Source organism: Periplaneta americana, chromosome 15 (genome assembly GCF_040183065.1).
Source record: "Periplaneta americana isolate PAMFEO1 chromosome 15, P.americana_PAMFEO1_priV1, whole genome shotgun sequence".
NCBI lineage: Eukaryota > Metazoa > Arthropoda > Insecta > Blattodea > Blattidae > Periplaneta > Periplaneta americana.
In genome coordinates this window covers 112,770,701-112,791,564 of record NC_091131.1, presented here as the reverse complement: position 1 = coordinate 112,791,564, position 20,864 = coordinate 112,770,701, and the positions used below count along the sequence as shown (strand labels likewise).

General features: G+C 35.5%; 1 protein-coding gene across 1 annotated transcript in view; it reads left to right on the top strand.

The window, feature by feature from the left end:
- LOC138715267 (zinc finger protein ZFP2-like) overlaps window positions 1-17,630 on the top strand; it is a 647,197-nt gene extending 629,567 nt beyond the window's left edge. The window contains exons 7-8 of the mRNA XM_069848008.1: window positions 4,247-4,330; window positions 17,046-17,630. Coding sequence (XP_069704109.1) covers window positions 4,247-4,330; window positions 17,046-17,266 — 305 coding nt within the window. The 3' untranslated portion in view covers window positions 17,267-17,630. The remainder of the gene's footprint in view (window positions 1-4,246; window positions 4,331-17,045) is intronic.
- The last annotated feature ends 3,234 nt before the right edge of the window (window positions 17,631-20,864 follow it).

The window sequence follows — 20,864 nt, the reverse complement described above, 5'->3', positions numbered from 1 at the left end:
AGCGTAATACTTCTCGATGTGGCAATTTAGGTTTAAAATGCGAATGTTATCATTATTAGTAGCCAAAATTAGGCGCAGTAGCAGTAGTTGTATTCTTAAAAGAATATTAAAGTGTAACTCATTTCTCAACAATGGTGATTTACGTATTGCAATAGATATAAAATGAACTGACTTCTATATCAACATTTCAAAATGTTTGCACGATGTCCAGATTCTTTAAAATTACTGATAAGAAGTGAACCCTTCATCACACATTTAAACGTTGTAAAGATTTTGTGTGAGGTGTATACAGCAACAACAAAATTATTATTATTATTATTATTATTATTATTATTATTATTATTATTATTATTATTATTATTATTATTGAAAGAATTTTAGTTTATCCTTTAAATGTACAGAAATTTGATTTGAACAAATGTAACTTTTCGTTCTGAAAAGGAATTTTAAAATGTTAAATTTGTTCAGATCAAATTTTTTCACATTTAAAGGATAAACTGAAATTCTTTCAATAATTTATTATCATAATGCCCTGCTTTCTTAAATTTACTGAGCAAATTGAGAATTAAATTTAATGGCTCTCCAAAAACACACTGTGAAATGTTTCATATAAAACCATTTGTATCTCGAAAAGGAAGGAAAAACGAGCAAAATTGTATTAAACATTTTTGTTTTAAATATCTCATAGAAAAACCCACTGAAATTAATGGCATTACTTATGGTTCACCCTATATATGCACAATTCATATCAAGTAAATTTCATGTAATTAATGAATTTAGACCAAATTGTAAGGTATGGATAAAACATAGATTAATTGAAAGCAAAGAGTAGGGAAAAATTACAGGAATTCATTTCAGAATTAAAAAAAAACACAAGCACCAATTGAAAATTCGCTGAAAAAGAACAGGTTATTAAAAAAGTACCAAAATAGGTTACAAAATAGGTTATTTTCTCTGTACTGTGAATCAAGATGGAAGATTGAGATTGGTGGCCCATTTCAGAGATGACGCAGCTAAAGATTTTACTAACCCCTGAAGTGATGATAATCAAAATCGAAACAAGAAAGCGCCTTGATTGTTCCAAAAATCCTGACAGACGGAGTATGTAACCTGCGGTGTGGGGTTGTTCGCTTCACCCTATCCCTCCCCGCAGACATACAGACCGATAATTTTGACAAAATACAGAAATGATACGACTCGAGTTTCGCATAAGAGTTCTTTAAAACTGGAAGATCGTTACGTGTGACCGCAAAGCAAATTGTAACCTCTTATTTTATTGAGTCCTTCTCATGAGATGGCCGTCAAATTGCAGGGGTACGCCGCGGTAATGTTGTTTTGATGGCGCTGCACCGATACCTGTAGAGACCGAGATCCTCCCCCATTGGACGCATTTAATATTGCGGTCTAACAATCGATAGGGCGCCACCCCCAACTAGCGCTGTGGCTAGACAGCTTATGGCTTCTCATCAAAGGGATAAGAATGCGATCTTGTGCGCATGTTTTGTGATCAAAAAATGTTACGTTTTATTTAACGACGCTCGCAACTGCTGAGGTTATATCAGCGTCGCCGGATGTGCCGGAATTTTGTCCCGCAGGAGTTCTTTTACATGCCAATAAATCTACTGACATGAGCCTGTCGCATTTAAGCACACTTAAATGCCATCGACTGGCCCGGGATCGAACCCGCAACCTCGGGCATAGAAGGCCAGCGCTATACCAACCGCGCCAACCAGGTCGACTTTGTGATCAAAATGGTCGTGGGATAGTATTTCTTTAAGTATTATAGAATTCTTTGAGATTTTATTTCATTATAATTCCATGACCACCATATCATCTTATCGTACTGTATCGAAAGCAACGGTTTGTTTACGGCGATCATCGCCTGACGCACATCGCCGGCGATTATAAACGCTGGTGATGATCGTCAGGAAGTGGTTTCTTTATCAGCGTACATCGCTGTCAATTCTCATTTGTTTTGCTCGCATAACTCGATTCAATATTTCTACATGGCCTTCTCTAAATATCGATTATTGAAGATGTGTGCGGCGATGTGCGTCCTGAATTTGCTTCAGAAGCAACCTGCAGCGATCTGCGTCACGTCCAACGATCTACATTGGCGATCATCGCTGTAAAGAAACAGTGCGCATTCATTTCAACTTCTAGCAACTTCAGGCGATGATCGCCGTAAACAAACCGTAGCTTAAATGGCATTTGTAATACTTATTTTTCGTAAAATAAATAAGTACTTATTAGAAAATAGACATAATCCATCGGTCCCCTATTATTAATTTTATTTCTGATGCCAATTTCCTATCATCAGCACTTCAACAAAATCGCCATCATTATCAGTCACATAACTGTCATTATCACCACAAACTCTACCACTGTTGCAATCAGGACCTTAATTATAATCACCATTATTGCTTACTAATTTTACCACATAATCGCCAAAGTAACCATCATAATCAACGCCATCACTTTCACATTCATCACTACCACATCCATCATAATCACAATCATAAAAATTAACATCAAAACCACAACCATCATCATCGCAATAACAAAAGCAATCCAGGAGTGTTTGTGGGAGATTACATAAGTGCCAGGAAGTCTCACTTCGGTTTTTCCATTGAAAACATGTTATGTACAAGTGTCAAGCATTCACATTTAGTTAAAATATTGCCCAAAGAGTGCCTGGTACATCTCCGTAACGTTTTTTTCCTTCATAAATGTAAATTTGGCACTTATACCGTTTTCTATAAACACTCCTCAGTTATAGGAAATTCCATCACAATAATGACTAACATAATCAGAATCACCTTCATGGCAATAATCATAACACAATCACAATAAATAATTACTGCAATTTATCAGCACATTAGTCACCAACACAATCGTCGAAACTTCCATCATAATAAGAACCAACACATTCACAGTGATTATCAGCGTTACAAATAATAACAGCAGCATTAATATTATAACCACTATAATAAAATCAGATTATAATCACAATCATTACCATCACAGTAATTACTGACGCAATTATCACAACCACCAGCACAATAATCACGGCCACAATTCCCATAACCATCATCACAATAACCATCGCCAAAATTATCGTGAGTACCAGCACAATAATCACCGCCAGAATTATTATAATCACTCTCACAGTAATTACCGGCACAATTATCATAACCACTCTCACAATAATCACCGCCGCAATTTCCATAACTACTTTCACAATAATCACCGCCACAATTAGCATAACCACTTTTACAATAATCATCACCACAATTCCCATAACCACCATCATAGTAACTATCGCCAAAATTATCGTAAATAGCTTACCAGCACAATAATCACTGCCACAATTAGTGTAACTACCGTCACAATAACCATCGCCACAATTTCCATAACCACTTTTACAATAACCATCGCCACAATTTCCATAACCACTTTCACAATAATCACCGCCACAATTAGCATAACCACTTTCACAATAATCATCGCCACAATTCCCGTAACCACCATCATAGTAACTATCGCCAAAATTATCGTAACTACCAGCACAATAATCACTGCCACAATTAGTGTAACTACCATCACAATAACCATTGCCACAATTTCCATAACCACTTTCACAATAATCACCGCCACAATTCCCGTAACCACCATCATAGTAACCATCGCCAAAATTATCGTAACTACCAGCACAATAATCACCGCCACAATTAGCATAACCACTTTCAAAATAATCGCAGCCACAGTTATTGTAACCACCATCACAGTAACAACCACTACAATCATCGTAACCGCTTTCACAATAATCACTGCCACAATAATCATAATCACCATGACAATAATGACCTTCGCTAAAATTATAAGTAATACAATCACAGTCGTTACTATCAAAATGACATTCTGTACATTAGACAATAATGATCAGCCACCATTCAACTTTGTACCGCTATCATTATCATCACCATAATTACCATCATGATAATCACCATCACAGTAATAGCTATCAACACAGCAATCACTGCCATTTCTACCATATTACTAATCACGTAACAGTCCAATTTCATCCTTATCATCACTGTCGATATCTCCATCAACACACTAATTTAATACTTATGTTGAATAATGTAGATTTGGTGTTATCGTTCAAGTCTTTATGACAGTTGCAAAGCCAAGTGATGGAGATAAGTGCGCTGTAGATGATGGGAAATGTTCTTCTCTGTTTCAGGAGATAAACCACACGCATGTGAACTCTGCCATAAGAAATTCGCCCTAGCGTGCAATTTAAGAGCGCATATGAAGACACACGAGGGTAAGTACTATTTTTAATCCACTCAGTAATTTCGAGACACGAATAATTAAAAAGAGAGCCGCTAGCCGAACTGTTTACTTGTATTACTCCGGGAATAGTCGCTGCTTCCGAAATGGAATTTTTTGATGGACAAAGACGGTATTAAGCAGAATTTCTACGGTACTGCCGTTTCCTTTGCCATAAATTCACCTGTTGTTATGTTATTCTTATGTCGCTGACTTAGAATACCTGGCTTTCCCAGCGAATATCGTAACAATATACTAGGTGAACAGTATAGAGCAGAACAGGTTTCACGGCTGGCCGGCCGGCTATGCGCGCGGAGGTGGGGGACTCAAGGCCGCGCGAGGCTTCTGTTCTGCTCTATACTGTTCACCTAGAGGAGCTTCATAATGTATTTCCAAGTACATCTGAAGAATATAGTCTGCTTCGTTTGGCAATACATAAAATAAAATCGATAGGCCTATAAAGTTATGTCAGGAGTGATAGAAAGTTATTTCAGTTTCAATATGATTTTAAAACACAGGACCGGGAGAGGTAGCTCATGCGTTTCGCACGGGACTCGTATTCGGGAGGTCCGCGGTTCAAATCCACGGACCGACCAATCTGACTGTGGTTTTTCCGTGGTTTTTTCATAATTATTTAGGCAAATGCCGGGTTGGAATTTTCATTGCCACGATCTATTTCCCTTCCTCTTCCCTGTAAAAAAAAAAGAATTTAGATTTCATATTATTCCATAGGCATATTCAGATTATGACGTATGTCTTCGTCCGCTGTTGAAGGGTCGTTCCTAACCCACTCACTACCACCACTACTACAGGAGTTTTTTCTCGCTGTTATTTACACACGCTTTAACATCTCTGGTCATATCGCGAGTTAATCTTCTGTGTGAAATCCAAAGGCTTGTGTACTATTGTTGAAAGTGGTTCTGTTCTTGTGAACTAGATGGCGACTGTATATGTATTACTGATTTGTTATGAATATGATTTCGGTTTTGAATGAGGCCGGTGATATTCAGGGATGTTCTGGCCCGAATTTCCTGTCGTTTGCCTTACGGTTGAGGAAAAACTCTGAAAAAACCTCAAGCAGGAAATTCAACCCGACAGGGAATCGAACTCTCTGCGTAAGAGACTAGCATGCTGACCCCTACACCACATAAGTGGTCAACAGGAGTTTTGTATCATTATTTTTACAAGAAAGAAATCAAACTCTTAGCAACGATTGAATGAATAAAATGCTGTTTATTGCTAGGCAACGAGCTAAATGCGTGTTGTTTTTTACAAAATTTGAAAGTGTAACATCAGTTCAATGTCGTTTTCGCCGTGAGCATGATTATCATATATCTTGAAACGTAAAAATGAGCACAGCTTAACAATTGGACCCTTCCAACCCCTAAATAACATCTTACAGGTACAAATTCACACAATGAGGTAAGGCTGTTCAATTTGAAATAATTAAATTGAAGTTAAATATTTAATATGCTGCATTTCTTGATACCTGATTCCTGAATTATTATAATTTGAGTATGCATATCGAAATATAGGTGGTGGGGTGTGACAGCGTTTTGTCGGCACAACTCCGAACTGAGACAGCCCCGAAAAAATCGTTGTGATAGATCATAGCGATTTTGTCACAGTGTGATTTTTGTGTTCGGATAATTCTTGGCGATTGCGAATGTTGTAACACTCTGGCATTCACAGAGACATTCATTAAAGATGATGGCAGGTAATGTATGCCACATTAGCTGGTCGGTTTTGATGGGCTAATTACGTGGCCTCCAAATTCTCTAAACCTCACACTACCCGATTTCTTTGCTTGAGGTTTTGTCTACGCTCAGCAGCCCAATAATAGTGATGATCCCAAATAAAAATTTTCTCAGATTTTGAAGAAATTACCCTGAGATGTAAGATCGCACATGAAAAGAATTATCCTCACGTGTGAATTGTGTTGTGTACACAATGATGAGGTCCAATGTGGTCACAACTCCCATCTTTCTGGAATGTATTTATAGATTATTGAAAAATAAATAGTAACCTTTCTCATTGTATAGTACCTTTCTCATTCTGCAACATTTTTATTTTCATATCCTTTCTCGGACCACCAGGTGGAGCAGTGATAGCAAGCGAAAATCGTCTTCCTAGGCGCTCGGGCGTTCTTTTATATCCTACTTGGGCTGATACCTTTTTTCCTGTTACTTTTTGTTCTTTTGTGTTATCTCCTTTTAGCTGTTTGTTTTTGTTATCTGGTTTAGTCCATTCCGTGATTTTTCTCGGCTATAGGATGAATATCAGGTAATCCCATTGAGAATCCTCAGACTCGTTTCGATAAAATACCATCTCACTAACATCTTCAATTTGGATCTTCAATATGAAAGCAAGCAGTGCTTCTTGTTAATCTTTATTAAATTCTTATATAATTTGTACACGATGTTGTAATGCTTAAGGAGTTTCTTCCTGGAGTCATTTTCAGTAAGATTAATGAACATGAATTATCCTCAATGATTACGATATTACACTAATTTGAATCTTAAGAAAGAACTGCTAAATTTGTTACATAACTAAAATGTATAAGTAATATACTACTCTTGCAGAAGCAATAACGTATTTAATTAAATTACAAGTACGAACTTATAATAAAGTTTGCTTAAAGTTCCTCTTTAAAGTTACACATCATTCTTCAAACCAAACTAAATAAAAAAAAATGCTGTCATTGTTTTACTTTACACATTTATGAGTAGTATTTTTGTATCTGATAGAAAAAAATTCTTTGTTTGAATTTCGTGAATCGCCCCGTAGATTATTACAATATAATTTTCACTTTCCACTCGGAGCACTTCACTGCAGGCATGAGAATCGCCTGCGATCTTTAATAATATCATAGCACTTATCTGACTGTATATAACGTTCATATTTAGTCTGGATGTGTACTGAATATGCGTATCGCAGAGGAACTAAAGCATGGCTCACAGTGATGTAATTCTTAGAATGGGAAATCGTTCCTTAAATATTATGAATCGGAAGTACCTTAATGTGAACATCTTCACAAAAAATTACATAAAAAATAAGTTCTTTAAATGTAGGTATAATTTCATGAATCACCCTGTATATTTTTAATAAAATTTCATTAACCTACTTGTCTTTATTTTTATTTCAACTTCTATTTTGCAATAAATTCGTCCTTATATTAGCATTTAAACCCTCCCTAATCATCATATGAAATCAAAGGTCAATCAGATTTTCTTAAAATGAAAGACTTTTTCAGGCATGTTCATACTCCATAAAATTCATGGTCTGGGTGTCTGTCCTCTGAAATAGGACTAGAACACACATTATCATTTTATGGCGTGATGTTAGTGGTTTTAAAAGCTATACAATTTGGTTCGTCAGTAAGGTTGCAGAAATAATAAGAGTTGTAAAGACATCTCTTTTGCCAGTAATGAGCTTTTAAAATAGCTAAATAAAGAAGCTACGTTCTGTACCACTATCTGATATGCCTTTCAACACCATAATCAGCATTTTCTTTCCTTCAATCACGTCTAATGCACTTTGAAATCTTTTACAATGCCACGTACGTCTCATTTGGACCGTAGTAAGGGACTATTTTTTATAGCAGAGCGATACAAAAAAGACAAAACACGTCAGTATTCCTGTCCGAGGTCGTTTAAACCATTCAGGTTTCTTAGCAACCCACTCAACAACCCTCAAAGAGTTCCTTCGCAATTGAATCATTGTTTGTTACCAAGACTTCACTGCAATAACTCCATCTTGTATTAAATAACGTGACAGTAATATAATATTCACACTCCCTTCATGAAAGCTGAGGAGATGCCGTAGATTTGGATATTCAATAAGTTTATGAGTTCTTAAATATTAAGAAATCAAGAAAATACATAAACAGGACGTTCTTGAATGTGAATAGATTAACAAAAACATACTGTTATGGAAAGAAGCGAATAAAATATACTGTACACTTTGAAGGGAGCAATAGGATACATTTAAATAAATTAAAATCCTCTCATGTCATTTTGTAATTATTAAGTGCATGGTTAACGAGAAAATTAGGCAACAGCGCGTTGCCGCTCACGTCCGGAAACACACACGCACTCGGTCTGAACAGCAGAGTTCCGTCCCTTAGCTACTCAAGTAGCATTGCCAGACTTCCTAATTATCAGGAAATAAAGATACGTGTTAATATTTACATTTAATTTGCAAGAAAATCCTCCACTTATTGAAAACCTGTAAAAGAATACTATATCATTTCTTGTCAGTTAATGATAAAGTAAAAATCAGAATCGTACGGATAGTAGTTATCGAGTAAAACAGTGTTAACATTTAGGGGAAAATTATTTCTTCTGAGAAAAATATTCATTTGGAACTAATAATGGCATCAGAATTTTTGTTGTACTCTAAGGAATGAACAGTTAATATTTGGACAGTTGTGATACTTCCACTCTGAATAAGTAAAGAAATTAGCTATTTAAATATACAGCATGAGTATAAATGGCTTCCCTGATTGCGAAAATTATTTGTGGACAAACGATTGAAAGTAGAAAATTTTTAAATATACGAGTGTATGGAGAAACTTTCCAAGTTTTAAACATACTTTATAGGTGCTCGATATGGGCTCCACTTGTGATCCTTCAGACATCAAGCCGGTAGTCCAATATTCGTCCCAAACACGGCTAAGTGTATCCATATCGATTGCAGCGATGGGGATGATGATGCGGGCGCGTAGCTCTGGCAAATTTTCCGGTAATGGAGGTACAAAAACAGAGCTTTTAACATGTCCCCACAGGTAGAAGTCACACGGTGTTAAGTCAGGAGAACGTGGAGGCCAGGACAAGAGCTGAATGTCGTCTCTCCCCACGCGACCAATCCATCTGTTTGGCAGTCGGCCGTTCAGGAATGTCCGGATATTGAAGTAAGGTGGAGCGCCATCTTGTTGATATATGAAATGAGCAACATCACTCTTCAACTGTGGCATCAACCACTGTTCTAACATGGTTCGAGAAAAAAGAAGGGGCCGTACACCTTGGAGTTGGAAGACATTAAGTTTCGGGGAATTACGAATGTGCTCCACGTAAGCCTTACCAGGAGATTTTCCTTTACACAGGCATCTATGGTCACTAATTGATTGTACCATCGTCTAATGGTCTTGGCGTCTGGTGGATCATTATCGAATCTCGCTCGAAAATGTCGCTGCATAGTTATGACGGATTTTGTAGAATGAAATTCCAGTGCTACAAATACACTCTCAGCACCAGTCGTCATTCCTGTAAACTCAAGTCCTCTACCGGTAGGAGGTGGAACTACGTCTTTCGGATATTTTCAAATAAAACTTTAAGAGATATTCTATTTGGTAATATCAGTACCATTGCTGTATTATTCACGGTTTGTCTATAAAAAAATCGCCTAACTAGGGCTATCATTTATACTCACGCTGTATATGCATAATTATTTCATATTATATGTGTTTCTGTGAAAAAGTACTCGTTACTGAATGAAATGCAAATAAGTAACTGAATAAATAGGCATCGAACATAAGAAAATTAATAATGATAATTAAAAATAATTATTATGCGGTAAAGGGACGAACCGTATCGTAAGCAGGCCCTTGCTATCGGTTTATTATGGTCAGTGTCTGGTTATTTCACAGACCTGGCAGTTTTCCTGCATATTGCGGGAGTCACCGAAATTAGCCCAGACTTTCGCTCTCCCGTATTGACACGATAGGAGCCCAGATTTAGAGGTGATCGGAAAACCATTGTTTTCAATAATATGTTTTCATCCTATTTATTATTATTATTATTATTATTATTATTATTATTATTATTATTATTATTATTATTAAAAAGGATATTCCCTACCAATTCCCCTTTTACAGCATTTCATCTCCCTACGTTGGCATGTCTGATAGTCGTCAGCACTCGCTGAAATGGGTAACAGGTAAACAGTGTATCGTAATATGCTCCGTCGTGCAGCAGGAAGAGGGCGATAGCATGCCCGCCAGCAGCCACGGATGCACCATAGTGTCCTCACCTGTGGAGTAAGAGTTAGTGCGTCTGGCCGCGAAACCAAGTAGCCCGGGTTCGATTCCCGGTCGAGGAAAGTTACCTGGTTGAGGTTTTTCCCGGGGTTTTCCCTCAACCCAATATGAGCATATGCTAGGTAAATATCGGTGCTGGACCCCGGATTCATTTCACCTGCATTATAAGCTTCATATCATTCAGACGCTAAATAACCTAAGATGTTGATAAAGCGTCGTAAAATAACCTACTCAAATAAAAAAATAATGCAGTATAGTGCAATCTCTTATCCACAGGTAAGAGACGCTAGCCGAGAGTGCACTGTGCCGATGACCGCTGTTATAGTCTATGCATATAAATAAAAAAAATAAGTATGAACATATCCAGATAAATAAAAAGTACGTAAATTAATAAAGGAACGAATTATGGGTAAATAAACAATGCTATGTAAATGAATACAGATCTTTCGCCAAGAAACAGGTTTTCCTGAGGTAAATAACACCGGCCTTTTACTGTTATAGATCAAACGCGACTGCCGAGTAAATAGCGTATACATTTCTCTTGGATCGAGAGTTGAAAGGTTTTGTGTTGCGTAGTATGGGCAGACAACATAGGCTGAAGAGACGTCAAGGTTCGACCATTAGTGTACAACTGACTTCCATTCAGTACAGTTCTGTTTAGTTCGTGGCAATATAGTACATAAAGGAATATTATATTTGATTTAGTAATATGGAATTCAGTGGTAAAGAGAGAGAGAGAGAGAGAAACAGGTTAATTTTTAAATAAAAATCTGCGCTGTATCGGAGATACACCGCTACGTAGAATAGTCTACGTCACACAGTTGTAGAATCTAAACTATTATTTTGTTGGTTCGAATGTTTATTTTTGTTTCAGTATAGGCTACATATGGAACATATGGAACATATGGGTCTGGAAAAGATAAGCAATTAATGAAGGACATGCAACATTTCTCTTTATATGAATCGACATTCCAAAAATAATTAGTTCCAGCTCATAACAAATGTTTCACTATGGTTCACTCAAAGTGTGTCGTACTATGGAAAGTTATAACCTTAATCTTGCTTCGCAGACCCCAAGTTCCCTATCTCAAAATGTTCAGTAGAACATCCTATATTTCCTGTTAAATTTTTGCTTGCTTTTACTGAATCACCCGGTATAATGTTATGTTAGTAAGTAGAGAGATAAATAAGTATAAAATCAAGTGAATAGTAAAGTTAATGAAAAGTAAATAAATATGTAATAAAGACTCAGTAAATTAAATAAATAGGCTACACAAGTAGACTAAATAATTTGAGAATATCATGATAAGTAGAGCCCGGATGTTTGGCAAAATGCTTTTTTTACTGGGTGGAAGTAAATCATTATTTGCATAGATATAAATGTGATTTGGAATAATTCAAAGTGATAGGACTAATTTTTATTTTGCCTTTTTAAGGTGTTTCTTAGTAATAAGTGTTTTGTTTTTTTGTGATTTTAAAGCAATATTTCTTGTTTACTTGCAATTTTCTAATTGATTCTAATGTAATGTGTATGAAATTTAAATATTTGAAACAATGACTAACTTTACTAACAATATTAAATAAAAGTTATTTATTTCGATGCTTAATCTGCTAATAATCATGCTTTAATACTATTGATGTAATATGAATAATGATCGACAACCCACAGTTACAAATATAATTTTGTCATGTCTTCACGGTGCCAACAATCAGCTTTATAATTTTAAACATTAAGCTCGTTCTCATAGAAGTTGTCACGTAGCATTTTCAATTGTTTGCTTTCATATTTTCAAATCTTACTGTTATAATTTTGTGCTACACGTGTTTATTATTGTAGGAGAAATAAATTTGAGTGAGGAACAGTCAGTTATTATCGGGTGACAGAAGGTATAAGATAGGTTAGCTAGAATGCCTAAATTCAGTAAACCATTGAAAAGTAAACTTCATGCTTACGTTAGTGAATTTGGTGCCCATGTATTTTCAATCGATTAAACAGTTTTGTTATATGTAAGGTTTTTGAAAAGACAGTTAAACACAAAAAAATTTATAAGTCAACATGTGTCACCAACAAAGTAAATATGTGAGTTATGTTGATAAAATTTAAATTTATTGCATAAAATGTATTATGTCTTTTTAAAATTTATAATGCCTCTTTTTAATTATTATTCCTTTTTTTTTTACATTTTATTGTCTTTTTTGCCTGCCTATTTTAACCTTTATAAATGCCCAAACATCGGAGCTCTAATGATTAGTAAGATAAAATAAATAAAACTCTAAATCGAATGATTAAAAACAACTCCTGCTGTAACCACAGGTATGGGAGTTAAGAAAATTAATGAACGATTACATAAGAAAATAGATTAATATAAAAATTAAGTAAAGAAATTAGTAAATATGCAAGCAATACAGTGCTATGAAATTTGTGATGAAGAAAGCGATTAAAGAATAGACTTTTTTTATCGAATTCCAATCCTTTAGCTCAAAGGCCGTCAATTAACGAAGATACTGCTCGACCAGCATAGAGGGTTCACACTACAGCGCAGAGTCTGTACATACAGAACTAGTGCTGAAGTCTGCTCCTTACATAACAGACACGCTAGGACAATGGTCCGTACGGGGGGCGCCAGAGAGCTTGAGGCTACTTGTGGGTCCCCCTGTAACAATCAGTGGTTAACGCGACTTTGATTTCATCCCCTCAAGTGTAGTTACCAAGCTGCAGAGGAGGAGTAGAAGAGAGGGGGAAATGTCATTTAATTTAGCCAAAAGCGAAAAAGCCAACAGAATAAATATAATAACAATGACGAAATTACTGTAATTTCAAACGGAAAAGTGGCGGTATGTGATCTTCAGCTGTTTCCAAAAAGACTATATTGTGGTCTGAGACGCCTTACCTTGTATTATACGAAGGACAGTATTCCCAGTAATGGCTTACAAAGGAAATACTTGTGGCAATGATATAACGAGAAGGTTCGTTGCTACAGCAATGATACAATTTATGTGGGAGATTCCGTTGTAAATAGGAATTTTATTCATGAAGTTAGAGAAAGCCTTCGGCAGTTTTTATGTACGGAGTATATAGTCTTAGGCGAATCATCAATGGCGCCCAAAAGATAAAAATAGTCTACCTCTGCTCCTAAAATTACCTTATAGATTTACAGAAGAGGCAACAGGGCATGGTTTAATTAGAATAATTCGATTCTGGACTCTTGCAGTTATAAGACTTGTTTCATTTTTTATTAGGCCACTGGCTATGAAAAATAATGGAAGGTAAATTTTAGTATTCCTTTTAGCTTGTACCTATATAAGCCGGATTAGTATACAGAACCATAGCACATATTTTAATTTAGTTTTCGGTTTAACTTATGGTTAAATTTATCAAACAGTGCAATCGTTCTCTGATTTTGTGTAAAATATGGTTGAATATCCAATGAAAACTGTTGTGGATTGTGTTGTAATTCGAAAAATACAACGTGAGTCAATATCAGGATTCCTTACGTATACAGCGTGATATGTTTCTGGAGAGCCTTCCTGTAGTTACGACCAATACAAATTGTAACGACGTGATTCTTTTATATTAGCAATTTCAGATTTATACTTGTAATTTCCAATAACCATCACCCACAGACAACTTGACCAATTATTATTTCACACATTTATTGCTACGTCAATAAAACTGAATTATATAGCTTCAATATAGAGCACATATTGTTTCTTCAAAATAACAGAAAAATCTCAGTAGTAATGCAAAAGTAATTATATTTTATTATATCAAGACAATACAACAAAAATTAAATCCATGCATTCAGAAGCAACCGTTCGCATTCCGTAATTCATAAATTCAGACCTTCAGTGAAAGATTGATCTATTACGCAATCAAAATAAGAAATATTGACCAAATTGACATAGTTAATGTATGTTGTATATGTTTTTAAGGGGATGTTCGAATTTTCATTGGAAGTATTTTATATTTTAATTTTACTGAATTATTACCATATAAACTACACGTATTATTGATATATTATGTTTAAAGCCAGACAAAATCTTACAAGCAAACGTTCTGATGGGGGCAGATACTTATACAAATTTTGGCCACTCGACCGCAATTACGAGGCCGTCCAGAAAGTGATTTTCCCTGGAACCGTTTATAGAAAAAAACACAATTGCATAGAAATATTTATTGAAACAGATACAGCAATTGTTGCGCTATATCTCAACATATCCCCCACTGGAATTAAGACATTTGTCATAACATAGGATCAATTTTTGTGTCGTAGAAGTCAGCCGCCTCAGATCGGAACCTGCGTTTGACTGCGTCTGCACCTCTCTCTGTCGATCCCATGATGAGAAATGTCTCATTTCTAATGGAAAATATGTTGAAAAATAACTCAATAATTGCTATGTCCGTTACAATAAATTTGTCCAATGTTTTTTTTTTTCTGTTAGCGGCCCCTGGCGAACTTATTTTTTTACGGCCCTCGCAATTTCGGTTGAGTAGCCAAAATTTGTATAAGCACTTCTTTTGACATTATTAACACGGTGGAAGAAAAAAATATATTTTTTATTTGCCCCCATCAGAACGTTTGCTTGTTAGTTGTAATGTAAATTATCTACTGTACATCTTTATTCTTGATATTCTGCTGTTCTAAATTCGGAATCGTTTTTAAGTTAGTCAATAAATTATTAACATACGTACACTATTTATGGATATACTATTATAATTAAGGAACCGGGTAGCGTGCACCACATCTCCTCATCAACTCCTATGAATTTTTATTAAATATTTTACAAATAATTCTAAGGGGATAAAATTTAATTATGTACCATTTTTTTATTTATGGTGACTACATTTATTTAAAATATTTAATATAAAAATGTAATTTTATAATTGGTCTCACAAGTATCACTTTTTTCTCAGAAACAAAAGTTTAGAATCAAATTTTGTACGCATCCTCCCATTGTTCCTATCCCTGCTGATAAAGTATTCTCAAGATTTCTTCCCTGTAGTTTGAGGTCTTGAAATTAGCGATATTTTAACGTTCCTTTCCCTACAATTTGAAGCCTTGAAGTTAGCCATATCTTAAGGTTTCTTATCCTACAGTTTGAGGCCTTGAAGTTAGCGATTCCTTACGGATTCTTGTCCTATAGTTTGAGGCGTTGAAGTTAGCGATTCCTTACGGATTCTTGTCCTATAGTTTGAGGCGTTGAAGTTAGCGATTCCTTACGGATTCTTGTCCTATAGTTTGAGGCCTTGAAGTTAGCGATTCCTTACGGATTCTTGTCCTATAGTTTGAGGCCGTGAAGTTAGCGATTCCTTACGGATTCTTGTCCTATAGTTTGAGGCGTTGAAGTTAGCGATTCCTTACGGATTCTTGTCCTATAGTTTGAGGCCTTGAAGTTAGCGATTCCTTACGGATTCTTGTCCTATAGTTTGAGGCCGTGAAGTTAGCGATTCCTTACGGATTCTTGTCCTATAGTTTGAGGCGTTGAAGTTAGCGATTCCTTACGGATTCTTGTCCTATAGTTTGAGGCGTTGAAGTTAGCGATTCCTTACGGATTCTTGTCCTATAGTTTGAGGCGTTGAAGTTAGCGATTCCTTACGGATTCTTGTCCTATAGTTTGAGGCGTTGAAGTTAGCAATATCTTAAGGATTTTCATCCTACAGTTTGAGACCTTGAAGTTTGCGATAATCTTAACTTCCTGAGTCCTGAGATTATAGTATACTATACTTCATACATGATTATGATATAAAATGTATGTGCACAGACCTGAAGTATAGTATAATGTATCTGTATTTGTGCCCTAACTGTAACCTGCATAATCTTTTCAGCATTTTTCCTCATTTCAGCGACTTTTTTGAAGTGTAGAATTATATTGAACTTTAAAAATAAAACAAATGTCTCAAGACTCAGGACGTTAAGGATTCTTACCTTATAATTTGAGACCCTGAAGTTAGCGATATCTTAAGGATTTTTATCCTATAGTTTGAGATCTTGAAGTTAGAGATTCCTTACGGATTTTTGTCCTGTAGTTTGAAGCCTTGAAGTTAGCGATTTCTTAAAGATTCTTGTGCTGATAATTTGAGACCTTGAAATGAGCCATATCTTAAGGTTTCTTGTCCTATAGTTTGAGGTCTTGAAAAGCTATAACTTAAGGTTTCCTTTCCCAACAATTTGAGGCCTTGAAGTTACCCATATCGTAAGGTTTCTTGTCCTTTAGTTTGAGGCATTGAAATTAGTCATATCGTAAAGTTTCTTGACCTCTAGTTTGAGGCTTTGAAGTTAGCGATATCTGAAGCTTTCTTGCGCTAAAATTTGGAGCCTTAAAGTTACCAATATCTCAAGGTTTCTTATCCTGTAGCTTGAGTCCTTGAAGTTAAGGATATATTAAAAGGTTTCTTGTATAATTTGAGGTCTTGAAGTTAGCAATATCTTAAGTTTTCTTGAGTTATAGTTTGAGGGCTTGAAGTTATCCATCTCTCAAGATGCTTTGTCCAAAAAATTTGAGGATTAGAAATTACAATTTCCTTTATATTATCTCATCATTCCAACATACAGTGAGAGCTTCATATTTAACCTGCATACTTTAGTTCATAAACACACTAAGAAACATACAAAAATAAACAATTATATTAGTTGATATGCCTTAAACTAACTTATCTATTTTTCTCTTTTAGGTGATCCACAGGAAGAATGCGTCAGGTGTGGTAAGGTGTACCTCGCCTCTTCAAACCAAGTGGCTCACGGATTCTGCGGTTCGTGCTACACAGCCAACCAAGGCCTGCCCCTCATCAAGGAATCATCACCCTCATCACTAAGATCATGTGGTGATTCTGGTAGCGAAGAATCCTGCACCACAGGAACAGAAAGGGACGAAGAAGACAGTCACCCGGAGTAGAAGTCAGAACTCCAGGACATGAGCAATATAAACTTTGTAATAACTGGAAATTGATTCCAGAGTTTGAATCTCAGTGGTGAACTGACTTCACGGATAGTTTTTGATAATGCTTTACCCGTTGGATAAAACTGAAATCGTAAACGTCAAGGTGTCTAGTAAAGAACAAACAAAGCTGTAAAACAGTTTAAGATTGAGTTATGATAAAGATCAAAATTTAGTATTGGGAATATCAAGATGAAAATACGGAAGAATACTTTCGAAGCTTGATAAAACTTCAGTCGGAAGGATGAAGTTAATTCGTCATATATTTCAGTTGTGCTGGTACTTATACTACAACGAGAAATGTGTGATCAGTCTGTATTTTGTTTTAGGAAAATATCAGGGGTTCGCAAATGGTTACTGCCAAGAATTTTGATAGAATTTTAGTTGATAGGTCACTAAACTTGAATGTGTTTTCTTGTCTGATATCATGAAACGTTTAAGACGTTAAGAATTCTACACAAAGAAACTATCAACCCCCTGTATAATACCCAACCTGGTGGACCAGGGTACAATTTCTGACCTTAACGAAGTAGTTTACGAATAATGTTATGAAACTACAAAACAACATGAGAGATTTTGCCAAGTGCTTGCAAAGTTCAGCCACATATGGGAGACATATCTTATTTTCCATCCAGTCAAACTTGAGAATTGCAGAGAAAAGTGTTCTCAGGCACGTTGCGAGATATTGTCTTGTACAGTGTAGCGATATATTTTAAGAGATATGTAACAAGACTTTTTTTTTTAGGAATGAGTTTCACTTGTGTAATAGAATACACTGGAAATGACTCTACAGACCGCAAAGTGAATCAAGAGGTAATATTTATGCCAAGGTGAGTTATCATCTGTGGTTAATAACGTGGAAAAGTTATGAGTGCTGTTTATTTAATTTTGATAACATTGTGCAGTATGTTGATGCAGTCACTTATATAATTGAATACAGTTTATAATTGTTTGTTGTAAGATATAGAAATAAGCGTCAACAAAAATTATAATGGGAAGGCTATGACTACTAGAGAATATTTGAGAAAACGTTGTGAATAACAACGCATTCTCTTTCTCATCGATATGGAAGATAAGTTATACATTTTTTGCGGTGTGCTAAAACACCTTTTGGAACTATGTATCATGTTCGTCATAAAGCACAGAAAGAAAAAAACAGTGTCCATTTTGAGAGTGAGATATCGTATTAACATTCTTTTAAGTGGATTCTGTAATCTTCGAACATATGTCAAACAATTCTCACGTAATTTAAGTTAAGTGGAGGGGTAGTATAATCCTTAACATGTTAGCTATAAAAGTTTCTTGGGGCTGGAACAATTTTAGGGGTGCCATCGAGACTGGAAAAGAGAAACTAACACTCAAGTGTGGAGAAAAAATAAAGAGGTTGTCAGTCTGCAATATAAGGTGATGAAACACATGTATAAAAGTGTGTAAGACAAAAGGAGTTTTATACGACTGTGAATCAATTGTAATGATGAATTTTCGACAGACATTAAAAACAGAGAGAGATTGTCGAAGTATTATCTAAAGGAACAGAGTGGAAAACGAACAAAAAAGTAGTAGAATGAAGCCATTAAATGGCTATCATTACGGATTAAAGGAAAGGTAACACTCATGTGCTAAAAACAAATACAGGGAATTCTTTATGCTCTCCATGGTGAATAGACTGATGTGATTTCCTCCTGTCTGACCGGCATATAGAATCGTTCAATAGTCAAGGCTACAACTATAGTCAACCATACCAATTCATGTTTTATAATGTAAAACTGACATTCAATTAATTTAAATTTTTTACATCTTTCTTATATTAAAAAATTCGTAGCCTAGGCCTACTATATATCAGAGCACTACTTGCATGATAATAGTTATTTCCAACAGATTGTACAGATCATCAAACTGCATGTCTATTGATGGTTTTTTTCTCGTCAAAGAAAGGTTATTCTTCATTTTCGCCTAAATTGCAACTGTAGACGCATTTTGTACTCCACAACCAGGAAACTTACTTTTGACTCTTTTTGAACGCCCTACGAGAACAATGAATATGAAATGTTGAAGCCCTATTACAATTTGATGAAATGTCACAACACTGCATCATTATAACCAGTAAACTGTTTCTTAATCTTCTGTGTAATTGATAATGTTGTTACAATTCGGTGAATTTCAGAGTTTCTGTGGATATTAAAGAGAGAAAACCGAAATTTTAATTTATACGTATCTCAAAGTAGATCGGGAAAACACGTAAATTAATTACATTTTCCATTCAACTAGTTGAGGTTATGTAGGTAGCGTCTGCGCGTTCCAACCAAACAGTCCGAGGTTCGATTCCCGGTGTGGGCAGTGGAAGAAATTGAAGATTTTTAAAAAAGAACCATAGTCCAAAAAATGCAAATTCAATATTGTAAGCATGTGGTGAGCGTATTGTAGCTGTCATTACTGAATTAGTTGTTAGTGGAAAAAAAGACCATAGTCTTTGCGATAGGAGTGGAAATTTTTAGTGGTTTTCATAAAACAACCATAGTCCAAAGACTTTTTTGTGTGAAACAGCCATTATCCAGAACGATGTTAGCATTTACAAATATCCTATTCATATCAGCTTGAAACGCGGCAAAAGCCACCTCAGTGAAAAATACTTTAGCACGTGAATTGTTGTATTAGTTATGGAGTCATCTTTAGGTGCAGAGGTAATCCCATGGAAGAAACGTAAGCAACGAAAGGAGAAGGAATAGCACATAATAAAGAAAAAGAAGATTAAAGGAGAGGCTTACTTCAGCCATAACAGGGTATTTTTTTAAATATTGTCCACAGTTACTTGTATTTCAATATGTATTTCTATGAGAATATTTAAGATATAAATATACTTCAGTTTTCCCAAGTTTGTACAATACCTTAGGAAATGGCATGACGATTTTCATACTTTAAGTGTCAACAACACCTATGCAGATAAGTTTTTTTTTTTTTTTGTTTCTCCTGAAAATTTATGTTTCTGGAATATGGTTGTTTTTCCAAAAAAAAAACCTTTCAATTTATCTTCTGTCCACGGGACTGGGTGTGTATGGGTGTGTGTTTGTCCGTTTGTGATTGTCCTATGTTGTTTCATCGGTGGCTATGCGTCATGTCGGTCCCATGGCCAGGGAGTCTCATATTTATGGGATGTCCAATATATATGATCAAAATGTATCTCCCTCCCCTATCTGCAGAAATGGGTAAGTCGGATAAAAGGGGAGGTTACGCAGAATAAGAAAGAAGGGAAGAAAAGAGGAAAGAAAAAAGAAAGAACGACATTAACTGGACAGCAATTCCGAACATTTTTTGCTAGGAAAATTTATTACTTAAACTTCCGCGTGTCTCACAAAGAAATTGATATTTTGTTTCATTGTAAGTTCCATATGCCAAACATAAACTATAAGTATTATTATGATATACAAATTTGAATTTTCAGCTCAAGTTCTAAAATCTGTTGTCCAGCGTTCACGGACTTACAGAAGCATTGTATCCGTAGTAAACGATCTCATGCGTCGTATAACGTCTAGAATAGCTTGGAATTTGGAATAAGTTG